Genomic DNA, 12,169 nt, shown 5'->3' with positions numbered 1-12,169 from the left:
TCTCTCCTGCCCTGGCTTTTGCTTCGCCTGCAGATTTTCCCGCAATTCAAAAGGAGGCAAGAGGTGGCCTGGATGAAATTGCAGGGAAATCATGGGGCGAAGCGAAAGCCAGGGCGGACTCGCAAAGGCGGGCTCAGGCTGCATGAGGAGAAAGAGGCGGAGGGAAAGAAGGCGACGGCAGCGGGACCTGCAGCTCGGTGGGTGTCTCCTCGTGGGATGGAATCCTCTCTTTCTCACGCTACTCCCACCATGGCTACGTGCAGTCCCGGCGCCCCTGGCTGAAGGTCGTCCTGTGGCTGGTCTTGGGCTTTACGGTTGCTTCCTGGTTCCCTCTCCTCCCACCGCCTGTGTCTACCGGCAGCGCCTCATTCCTCGGGCCGGAGCTGCCGCTTCCTTCCAGCAGCCCAGCCACGCTGCCGTAGAAAGTGCAGAAGTTATTGCCACCCGCCTCTGCCTCCACTCAGGGAGCCATCGTGGTTGAGCTGAGCGAGAGGAAAAGGCGCGGTGACCACGGTGGCTCCCTGAGTGGAGGCAGAAGCGATGGCAATAACCTCTGTGCTTTCTACGGCAGCGTGGCTTGGCTGGCCGGAGGGAAGCGGCAGCTCACTCGAGGAACCCACGGCAACGGCCGCCAGCTTGGTGGGAGGCGACGGCGGGAGACACAGGCGGTGGGAGAAGAGGGAACCAGGAAGCGACTGTGAAGCCCAAGACCATCCACAGGACGACACTCAGCCGTGTCTCGCGGCACACTAGTGTGCCGCGGCACACCAGTTGGGAAACGCTGTATTCCGAGCGTCCTGTAAACATCCCTTTGTTCCATAATTTTGGCTGAAGGAAGAGCTAATTTGAGATGTAGGGGCCATTTTGCTAATAGTAGTCAATCCTGTGATTTTAGAAATGAAGAATCAAAGATTCCGGAATCCACCGAGAGGCCAATGTGCGTTTGTCAGGCCCACCTGTTATGGAACCGGCCACGGTTTGGAGAACTCAATGACTGGGACCGCACATTGTGCTATTTTCAAGCTCTGAAGAAGGTAAGACTTACGAAATCACCTGTGAAGACTTCCTGCCTTGATGTCTGTGTTGCTTTGTTCACTAGGGAAATGATTCCTGTCTAACTATTTAGTCTTCTGTTGCGAACAAGACCAGTAATTTGTTTTTCTGGGTCTCTGCAAAGCATTGTTTCCCAAGATGACATCTTTCAAACATGTTAAGATTGCGGTCTTCCGAATCATCAGCTGATATGAAGATGCTAAAAGCCTTTGACATACAGTAAAATAAAAATTAAGAATTCAAAGGTTGTGGATCTGCATGCTTATTACAACAGTTAGAGTTTTGCAGATCACTAACCTTATTAAATATGTACTTAAATATGATTGTTGAGTTTAGTCTGAACCAAAACAGTAACATATAATGTTGACAAGCTAGATTAAATTCTGTGATTGAATTCTGTAATGCTAATTCTGTACAATTTCTTTTAACTAGGGAACTGTAATCCAACTTGTCTTCTCTTTAGTAGTTCTGCACTCCCTAACCTCTGAGTAATTTAAGTAAAGCTTACTCAGATATTCCTGAGGCTACATTATTTCTGAATTTCTAAGGTCTGAAATATGGTGACTCATTAATGCAACTTCATAGTCCTGCTATTCAGTCGTATTTATTGTGATTTCGCAAATTACCTTGCTAGGATAATAAGCTATTATTCACGCAGGTATATAAAAAAAGCAGATCTCATATTTTTAGGACAAAATGTTTCAAACTTGCAAAAGTTTGAAATTCTAATCAGTAAAAAATGATCCTAATTTGTCAAGCACCATTTGAACAAAAATATATTCACTGACATAAGAATTTAATGGTCTCATAGTAGGATTCCCCAGAAATAGAACTAGATTTTTTCTAAAATCGGCTCCCAAGATACTGTGTATGGATTTCTCTTGTAGGTAGTTGCCTGCTTACTGTAAGTAATGCATCCGTTTGTTTCCTTGAAATACCTTAAGTGCTGCTTGATTGATGAGAGTTTTAGGTGGCCATCAGATAAGAGCCACCTGTAGTCTTACAAATCAATGCTGCAGTCTTTTCCTTGTGTTGAAACCACTAAAATGTTCCTGTTTTCTTGGAAGGTTCTTAAGCCGAACAGCATCTGCTTGAGCATAAGCGACGGTAGCCTTCTCCCGGTCTTAGCTCATCACCTTGGAGCAGAAAAGGTACAAAGTTGTCCTGTTCAATTGTCTTTTTACAGTATCAGTACAGTATACAGATAGTCCTTGACTTACAACACTTCATTTAGTGGCTGTTCCAGAGGTGGGATTTAGCAGGTTCTGACCAATTCTGGAGAACTGGTAGCATACATTTTGAGGAGTTGGGAGAACTGGGAAATACCACCTCTGACTGGCTCCGCTCCCAACTATTCTCTGACTTTTGAGTCCCAGCTTGATTGTGAGGAAATTAGGATTTTAAAGTAACCTTCCCCTGCCACACCCACCAAGGCCACCAAGCCGGTAGCAAAAATTTTGAATCCCACCACTGCTCACTGTTTGATGTTAAATGGCACTGAAAAAAGTGAGATGACTGTTTTTCACACTTAGATATAGATGAAGGGATATAGACATAGATATAGGTGAGAATGGGGGTGGGTAGATAGATAGATAGAAGACAGAAGATAGATGATGATAGATAGATAGATAGATAGATAGATAGATAGATAGATAGATAGAAGATGGATGGATGTAAGTAGGGAGATATATACAGTATATATATTATATATACGTACATACATACATACATACATACATACATACATGAAGAGGCAACAGCCATCCTGATCTCCCCAATGTTTAAAATTTATTTAAAACTACTAAAATTACTTAGCTTTTGTTGGTCCTCTACTAACTAAATTTTAAATGTTCCGGAGATCGCGATTGCTGTCGCTTTTGAACCTGCAGAGTCTGCCTTGTAAGGCAGCAGCTTTAACCTCTAGACCACAGGCTCACCTCCTCTCAGCTTTGTACAATCACCCTGATATACCCAAATATGGGAGGAGCATGCATATTTGGGTATACCAGGGTGATTCGATGAAAAAAACATTATATATATGATTTGACAGAAAAGCATTTAAATTTCCCCTGGCTCAACTGATAAAAATGAGTAGAACCTGTGGCCTAATGATTAGAAGCATTAACCCAGGTTTGAATCCAATGAGGGTATGGCTGGCTGACGAGAGCTAAAAAGCTTGAAATAGATCTATCCTGGTCTCCCTCTATTTCTTTATCAGTTCTTTACAAATTTGAATATATGTATGTGTGTGTGTGTGTGTATGTATGAGTGTGTTTTGATGTATACATGTACAGACATATACACACACATATATATAGAGAGAGGGATACACCCACACATGCATTTATATTCATATTCTTTACACATGTGTGTGCGTGCGTGCATGCCAACCGTGACACAAAGTCAGAGCTATCCAGAGAGCATCTCTCAGAACATTCCCAGTCTGAATGCGGTGACACAGTCTTATTGGTTTAATTAATCAGCTCCTGTGAAGCAGATGCTTGTGCCTTGAACGGGCTGAGCTCACAGCTGGTGTTCTTTGTGAGGTTTCTCAGAGGACATGGCAGTCTTGGAAAATGTGTCCCAGCCCACAAACAGCCGCTTGCTCTACGCAAGACTCAGAATGTCCTGAAAGATGTTCTCGGCGGAGCTGTGACTTTGTGTCATGTTTTGCTTCCCAACCTGAGAACAGTTGAGGGCACTGTTCTATGCACAGCCAGCTGGAAGCTCCTTTGCAACCAGTGAAAAAACGGGCGGAACACGGGAAACCGCTAGGAAGAGTATCAGAGTGGCTCCACCATAACGTAGAAGGGAATAAACCATTTCTGTCGCAATACAATTCATTTGCTGTCACCTGGTGTTTTACAAACTTGGCAGCTTTGTGTAGACTTCAACTCTCAGAATTCCCTAGTTAGCTTGCTGGGCAAAGTACTGTAATCCTATCCCAGGTCTTCTGAACTGGTTTAGAATAATGAAACCAACCTCACAATCTTCTTCTTTTAGGTGTTTACACTGGAGTGCTCTTCGCTTTCTCGCTCACTCATGCAGAAAGTAAGTAATGTGTGTGTGTGGGGGGGGGGGCGGTTGTCAAGACGTCACAAACAGAGTTTTTCAAAGTCACTGTGTCTTCAGTATACTCTTCTCTCTTAGGTAAACTTGATCTCCCATGGACTCATTATTTTCCCACCATGGCCTGGTCATGAAACATTAGCCTTATAGCAGTAACGGGCTTCTGCCCCCACAGGGGGGCCGGGAGGGACACAGTGGGGGTAGTAAGTTTATGCACTATTTATTGAATACTTAATAGTTTTTTTTATTGTCCTTTCTTCTCTAGTATTTTAGTATAATCCTCAATTGTTTTTAAAATAGTAAATAATTAAATAATATGTTTTTACTCATAAATGCTTTAATAGCTTTAATCATTATCTAGAACTGAACTTTTATACCATTTTAAGAAAATTGAGCTACTTGCCTAATCTGTTATCCTACTGAACCGGCATCTGCTCTGGATGTCCTTGAGCGGTCGGGAGCACAATGTCTCTCTTTTTTTTTTTTATAAAAACTTTATTAATTTTTCTTAAAATTCACACATAGACTTACAAACATTTAACACACAATAGGGGTTACATTTGCCCCTCATCTTTGAAGATTCATTTTTGATACAGGAAAGGAATATATTCATAATTCATTAAATCAACATATTAAATCTAAATGAAAAGAAGAATATTGTTCAAATGTTTTAATAATATAAAAGTTAAGGTAATAAAAAATAAAAAATATAAAATCATTTTAGTATATTCACACATTTCTCATATTGTATAATTTTTGTTTTTCTTTTTATCAATCCACTTATAAACTTTATTCCAAATAATATAAAATTCAGATTCTTCTTGGTCATTCAACAATGTCTCATGGGATCCAGTGATGATGTGAGCTTTGCATTCCAATGCACACACACACACACACACACACACCATTCTTTGTCAAGCTGTGATCCAAGCAGAATATAGGTGAACAAGTCAGTCTGGACGGTCAGATCCAAAAATAATAAATACCGGCAGTTTTCTACTTTTGACCTCAGCTGAGACCAGATTTTCCATTGCCAAGCAAGGCGATTGTTAAGTGAGTTGCATCAGGTTTGACGACCTTTTTGGACATGGTTGTTAAGCAGATCATTGCACTGATCAAGTGAATCAAACTGTTGTTTAGCTAGGATGATCAAAGGCCTAAAAACTAAAACATATGAAGAACGGTTGCAGGATTTGTCTATAGAGAAAAGGAGGACTAAGGGGGACATGATAGCAGTATTCCAGTATTTGAGGATCTGCCATATAGAAGAGAGGGTCAACTTATTTTCCAAAGCACCAGAGGATAGGACAAAGAAACAACTGATGGAAACTAATCAAGGAGAGAAGCAACCTAGAACATAGGAGAAACTTCCTAAGAGTGGGAACAATTAACCAGTGGAACAGAAATTGTAGGCCCTTCATCACTGGCGGTTTTTAGGAAAAGACTGGGCTGCCATTTACCTGAAATGGTATTGAGCAAGGGGTTGGACTAGAAGACCTCCAAGGTCCCTTCCATCTCCATTCTAATTCTGATTCCCCATTGACTTTGTCAGACTCTGGTTAGGAAGGCCACCAGTGGCGATCCCTTGACCCCCAGGACATTGCGGCTCTCGTAAATACATGCCAGATACTGAATTTTGATCCTGTGTTTGTAGTGTTGGGAAGGCTATAAATTTGAGCACCAGTGTCTTTGTAACTTCAGATGGCTGCTAAACAAATGGCTCTCTAAATCAAGAACTACCTTTAATAATTCAAAGAATAAAATCACCTGAGCTCACCTGGAAAATTCAACATGCTTCATTGGAAATAGCATTCCGGGCAATAGAGTTCTCCCAGGGGAATGATTATTTGCTCCTGCTGATTTACAAGAACAAAGGATGTTCAGTCCTGTTTTGTCTTCATCAATTATATAAACATAAAATCTATGTATATTTTATAGTAGGTATGTATATTTTATAAAAAATCAAAAACTGAGTGACACGGGTGGTATCAAAATTTGAGAAGTGTCACTATTTACCGTAAATGCTTTTCCTGCCGCAACAGTTTCTTTTTTTAAAAAAATAATATTCACAAGATCATTAACAGTTTTACTTTTGTTTTTCTTCCCTTCTTCTAAAGATTTTTACGGCCAACCATTTGGAAGATAAAATCACAATTCTAGAGAAACCCACGGAATTGTTAACACCCTCTGATTTTGAAGGCAGAAAGGTAAGATATCTAAGCAGGCAATTCCAGTTGTGCAACAGGGGTGCTGCTGGTGTGCTTTCCCTCCTCCTGAAGCCAGGGTTGTGAAGGGGAACCAGGGTGGGAAGGGATCCTTTAGATCTTCAGCCAGCCTTGCCAAGCAATTTAGGGGTTTTCCTAAATTTGGGTTTCCCAGACTTGGAAAATGTGAGCCAAAGGGGCTTTCTGGGAGAATTGGTTAAAATCTCTGTCTCCAATGGCTTTTCCTTCCTGGAGATCATTTCTTCATTCTGTAAGAAATGATTGAAGGGGCCATAGTTCCATTCAAGACAATGAATGAATGAATGAATGAATGAATGAATGAATGAATGAATGAATGAATGAATGAATGAATGAGCCACAATTCCCCTTTTTAGCCACAAGGAGGATATTTAAAATTGTGCTGCTTTGCAGGGTAGGAAGAGCTTGACCTAGTAATAGTTAACTTACACCTTGAAAGATTGCTGGGATTGATGATGAAAATTGAGTTTTTTCTGGGTTTTTCTACCCACATAGGCCTGGTTCAAATATTCATGTCCTTTTCCCCCCTTTCTCTTTCCTTGAGATATCCCTTTTAATTGCTGAGCCTTTTTTCTCTACGAGCTTGCTGCCGTGGCATAATCTATTTTTCTGGTACGCCCGGACAGCATTGGAGAGTCATCTCACCAGTGATGTGACTGTCTTTCCCCAATCAGCTTCTCTCCACCTGATTACTGTGGAATTCAAGGTAAGGAGGTGTTGTCTTTTTGATTTCCAGTAATTGGTTTGGTTTCAAACTTCTTTTGTCTGAGCAATGCATTTTATACCTCCAGCTTAAGCTTTTGCTAAGCCCCTAGACTGTCCTATGACCCCAGCAGAGGGTTATTGGTCAAATTAATATCTATGGACTTCTATGTTCTGTCTCTATCATCTATCCATCTATGTAGCGTATTTTTTGGAGTATAAGATGCACCTTTAAAAGAGGCTAAAAATTTGGGTGCATTTTATATGCCAAATGTAGCTTTTCAAAGTCTTTTTCCCCAGCCCTAACTAAGTGCTAATGATCCTCCAGGCTTGCATGATTTTTTCATTGCTACAGCAAATACTTTTGTTTCCATCCCTAAGTCTTTGCAGGCTTCTTTTCATTGCTATTCCCTCTGAAGAAGATTTTTTTCAGCCCTAACCAGGGGATAAAACAATGTGCTGAAGGTGACCAGAATAAGGACTCTAGCCAGATGAATACTGGTAGGCAGATTCCCCCCCCCCATTTTCCTCCCCCCAAACTAAGACTACGGTGCATTTTTTACTCTGAAAAATAAGGTTTCTTTTTTCTTTCTTTCTTTCTGTCTGTCTGTCTGTCTGTCTGTCTGTCTACAATAAAGTTAAAGGGAGACCTTGACTTACAACTAAAATTGAAGCCCAAATTTTAATTGCTAAGGAGAGTTGAATGATTATTTTTTGAAACTCTTAACAGTGGAGTCATCCCTTCTCCATTTTCCCAGACCACATCTGCATTCTTCCATACAGTTCACTTTTGTATTTTGTCCAAATGATTCCTTCCTTCCCTCCCTCCCTCCCTCCCTCCCTCCTTCCCTAGATTACTAGAAGTTTTCCCTAAATAAATTGCCTTATCTGAAGTCATTTCATCACAGTCTTTTTCACTCTATTTACATGTTGTATAATTTTAGAAATCTTTGAGTGTATTTATGCAAACCTATTCTGTTCCTCATTTATATAACTAGCTACACTATGGCCAAGAACCTCTGCCAAATATAAAGTTTCTCATATATAATTTGACACTGCAGACGTCTAATACTGTGAGCTAATTCTTGTATTTTAATAGAATTTTCAATGCTGAGAAAGGCTACTTGTTTCTTCCTCCACCAGGACTTGTGGCGAATCCGAAGCCCTTGTGGTACCTGTGAAGGTTTTGATATGCGCATTATGGATGACATGATAAAGGTGAGTTTCATCGAGTGAAAGGCCAAATAAATTATCTTGTGGCATAAACCATTAAATACATGTATTTTAAATAGAATCCATGGTATAAGCCTCTAGGATGAATTTTGATTACAATAATAAAATCTAATATAAACTTAATTTTAAAAAGAGAATAGATAAAAAGTGCAAGGAAAAGGAGGGGGGGAGAAGAGAAAAATTAGAATAGAATAGAATTCTTTATTGGCCAAGTCTTCTAATGCTGCCTCCTATAGGTAATACCACCTTTAATTTTTAATTTTCTTCCAAATCAATCTTTATCTTCGGGACATACTCATTATCTCTTGTAAATCATCTTTGTTTCTCTTCTTTGCACTTTTCCAGCGTCTCAACAATAAAAAGTTTATTAATGTAAGAACAGAAACACTTCCATGCCTTTAAAAATAGTACTAATCTATTAAAAATAATTACAAAACTCTGCAGTGGGGCAATTGTATAACAATCCCAAGCAAACAATGCAAAGCAGCCGTGGTAATCGAAGTCTTTGCCTCAGCCAAAACTCTTAAGCCAAGAAGCGAAAGTTCAGCGATGTTGCTTAAAATACTGAGTTACTCCCACAAGGACCTTTGTGCCACCTCCTTTTCATGATAATAAGGGGTTTGCAAGTTTTCAACCCTCATTGTTGGAGAGCATAGGGCCAATTAACTTAATTGCAAAAATGTGTGGTTATTGGAAAGTACTACTTAGAAATGTCTGGGATGATGGCTTTAATGAGTCACATTAGCAGCTGTGAGGCTGGAGCAAAATCTGCTGTGAAAAGGGCACAAACACGGAGCCCTTCCCCAATTAATGAAGACAGATCCTTTCCGGGTTTTCTCGTAATGCGTCTGCTTTGGACCAGTGCATATTCCACAGGTTCACTTGGGTTTCATATTAGGTCAAACCTGAGACGTGCATTTCTGTTAAGGTTGCATTCAACCAAAATTAAACAAACCACATGATCCCTGAGGTCTGACGCAATGTGTGAACCCAGCTGGGATGGGTTATTTTTGTCTTCCTGGCTTGAGAGGGGGAGCAGGTAACGTCAATCTGTCCTGCTGGCATTCACAGCAAGAATAGAATAGAATAGAATAGAATAAAATAGAGAACAGAAAGAAGAGAATAGAGCAGGAAATAGAATAGAGAACAGAAAGAATAGAATTAGATTAGAATATATTAGAATAGAATAGAAAGAATAGAATAGAAAACAGAAAGAATAGAATAATAATAGAATAGAAATATTTGAATATAATTGTTCTGTCTGGGTACCCCCAGACCTCAACACCAACTGGAAAAAACAGCCAGACACGCTGGTAAAAGCAAAAGTACTTTATAGCTTGAAAAATAAACACCGAGAAAAAGCTGTTCTTCCCCACAGGCAGGTTATGAGACTTTACAGCAGAGTCCTGATGTCCAGACAATACAGCAGCCTTCTTGCTGGCACACCTACCACTGTAGAGAATAAGACCCCCCACCTTTTTCCCCCAAGGTTTCAGTATTCAAAGTCACAAACCAGAATTCCAAGACGCCAAAGAGCACAGCCAGGTCCCAGGACTCCATAAGCCAGGAAGGGTGGGTCTGCCTTTTAGCCTTTCCAGAGAGCACCACACCCAAACCCAGCTGTTGCCTCTTTAGTGCTGAAAGTACCTAGCTAATTGGTCCCTTCTTTGTGTTGCTCTTCTCTGTCGCAGATCGATTATTGCTTGTGCATTTTCCTCTAAGGAATCCAGGCTGCTTGCTGGGGAGAGCTCCCTCTCGGGGGCCTCTGGCTGTTCCCCCTCTTCCTCAGCCTGAGATTCCTCCTCCTCGTCTGCCTGCACCTCCTGTTCCTCATCCTCCCCCTCTGAGCAGGAAACCGACAAAAGATCAGCCGTTCCCTGAGGGGCCTCGGACAGAATCACAACAATAATAAAAAAATAGAAAACAAAAAAAAGAGAAAACAGAAAGAATATAATAATAGAATAGAATAGGTAATAGAAAGAATATAATAATAATAGAATAGAGAAGAGAAGAGAACAGACCTTGGAGGTCTTCTAGTCCAACATCCTGCTTAGGCAGGAAACCCTATAACACTTCAGACAAATGATTGTCCAAAATCTTCTTAAAAACTTCCAGTGTTGGAGCATTTATAACTTCTGGAGGCAAGCTGTTCCACTGATTAATTGTTCTGTCAGGAAATTTCTCCTTAGTTCTAAGTTGCTTCGCTCCTTGATAGTTTCCACCCATTGCTTATTATCCTGCCCTTAGGACAAGAAACACCTGGGACATTTGTATTACCAAGAGCAAAGTTTTATTGACAGAAGAAGCAAAACCAGTTCTGAAGATTTGGTGTGAAGCACAGTATCACAAAACTTCTTTTTCCTTTCCCTGGGCCACCCATTGTCCACCAATCCAGGCTAAGCATTTTATTTTGGGAAAACAGTCTGCACCTTTGGAAAGTCTTCAGCTCTTGACCTTGGGGTTGAACAAGCTGCAAGCAGCTCATGTAAATCCCTTCTCTTTCCCCCCTCCATCTTTCTACCCATTCCAATAATAATAATAATGAATAATAATGAATAATAATAATAATAATAATAATAATAATATATTAGATTTGTATGCCACCCCTCTCCACAGACTCGGGGCGGCTCACAACAACAATAATACAATATAACAAATCTATACCCCTTCCCCCTCCTTTGCTTCTTTGTCAAGCTGCGAGCAGGAAGAGGTGTTTGGCGTGTCAACCTTGTAGTTGAATGCCAGTTGTTACAAAACAACAGTAGTAAAAGACCCATCTCATTTGAATTAAGGTCAAATCCCCCTGACTTTGTGATGCACTTTCAAAAAAAGCTTTGGCATATCTATTTCTTGCCATGTTCTTTGAATTTCCTGTTCAGCCTAGAGCTGTGGGATCTCTTAGTGGTCTCCTGTCCATGTAGTAACCAATAAAAGCGGCTTAGCCTTTTTAGATCAACCCAGAAAGAGGCTCTTGTTTTTGTATTCATACAGACATCTCACGAATTACTATAGTACTGGGTTTCTCAACCATGAAAATTTCAAAATCTGTGGATTTCAACCCCTAGATTTCGCATAGTTAATTTAATAGGCCATTCTAATAGTGTCTTGAAGTTGCCATAGTTGGGAAATTCTGATCCTGAATCAGGACCGATGCAAGAGAGATGGAAACTAAATGTATAAATACAGTAGTTTTTATGCTTTTGAATCGGGTTGATATTTTGCGTATATTTTAAAAATCGGGAAGGACCATTTTTAATTGTTAGATCTACATTTTAAGTCTGATGTTCCTGTTGTTTTATGTGCTGTCCTTTCAAAATGATTGCAAAGTAGCAGAACATTCAACAAGGATGGTCAGGTCACCTGAAGTTTCAAATTGTCCAAACTGGATCTAGAATGGTTCCCTTCATGGCTGCTTAAGAGTGAATTGGGGTTTACAGAAACCAATCCATAAATTTCAGAATCCAAAACAAACAACCACAACACACACTCCGCTCCTGCATTAAAGCTATTCTCATTCTTTCTGTTTTATGCAAAATGTTTCACAGTCTTGAATCATTAATCATTCATCATAGCATCAGTTCTCCTTCAATACTTTGGAATTTCAAAGAAGTGCTTTTTTCTAAATTCTGCATCACTGACCCAATTTTTCTTGCCACGTCCTTTAGAATTCCTTAGATTTCCGAGAATCGAGAGAAGCCGAACCCCACCCGCTCTGGGAATACCCATGTAGACCCACTTCAGATCCTATCACGGTTCTGACGTTTGACTTCCAACAAGTTATACCAGAACATCTACTCTTGGAAGAAGGCATCATAAACCTGTCACGGTCAGTATCCTGGGGGCGGGGGCTAAACTGCAATACAGTGATC

General features: G+C 40.5%; 1 protein-coding gene across 4 annotated transcripts in view; it reads left to right on the top strand.

Moving 5' to 3' along the window:
• PRMT7 (protein arginine methyltransferase 7) overlaps positions 1-12,169 on the top strand; it is a 51,484-nt gene that overhangs the window by 21,826 nt on the left and 17,489 nt on the right. For all 4 annotated transcript variants that reach the window (XM_070760474.1, XM_070760471.1, XM_070760473.1 and 1 more), the window contains exons 10-16: positions 896-1,034; positions 2,121-2,204; positions 4,057-4,104; positions 6,240-6,329; positions 6,910-7,071; positions 8,211-8,285; positions 11,966-12,126. In XM_070760474.1, coding sequence (XP_070616575.1) covers positions 896-1,034; positions 2,121-2,204; positions 4,057-4,104; positions 6,240-6,329; positions 6,910-7,071; positions 8,211-8,285; positions 11,966-12,126 — 759 coding nt within the window. The remainder of the gene's footprint in view (positions 1-895; positions 1,035-2,120; positions 2,205-4,056; positions 4,105-6,239; positions 6,330-6,909; positions 7,072-8,210; positions 8,286-11,965; positions 12,127-12,169) is intronic.

The sequence above is a fragment of the Erythrolamprus reginae genome, chromosome 9 (assembly GCF_031021105.1).
Source record: "Erythrolamprus reginae isolate rEryReg1 chromosome 9, rEryReg1.hap1, whole genome shotgun sequence".
NCBI lineage: Eukaryota > Metazoa > Chordata > Lepidosauria > Squamata > Dipsadidae > Erythrolamprus > Erythrolamprus reginae.
This window is presented reverse-complemented; position numbering and strand designations above follow the sequence as displayed.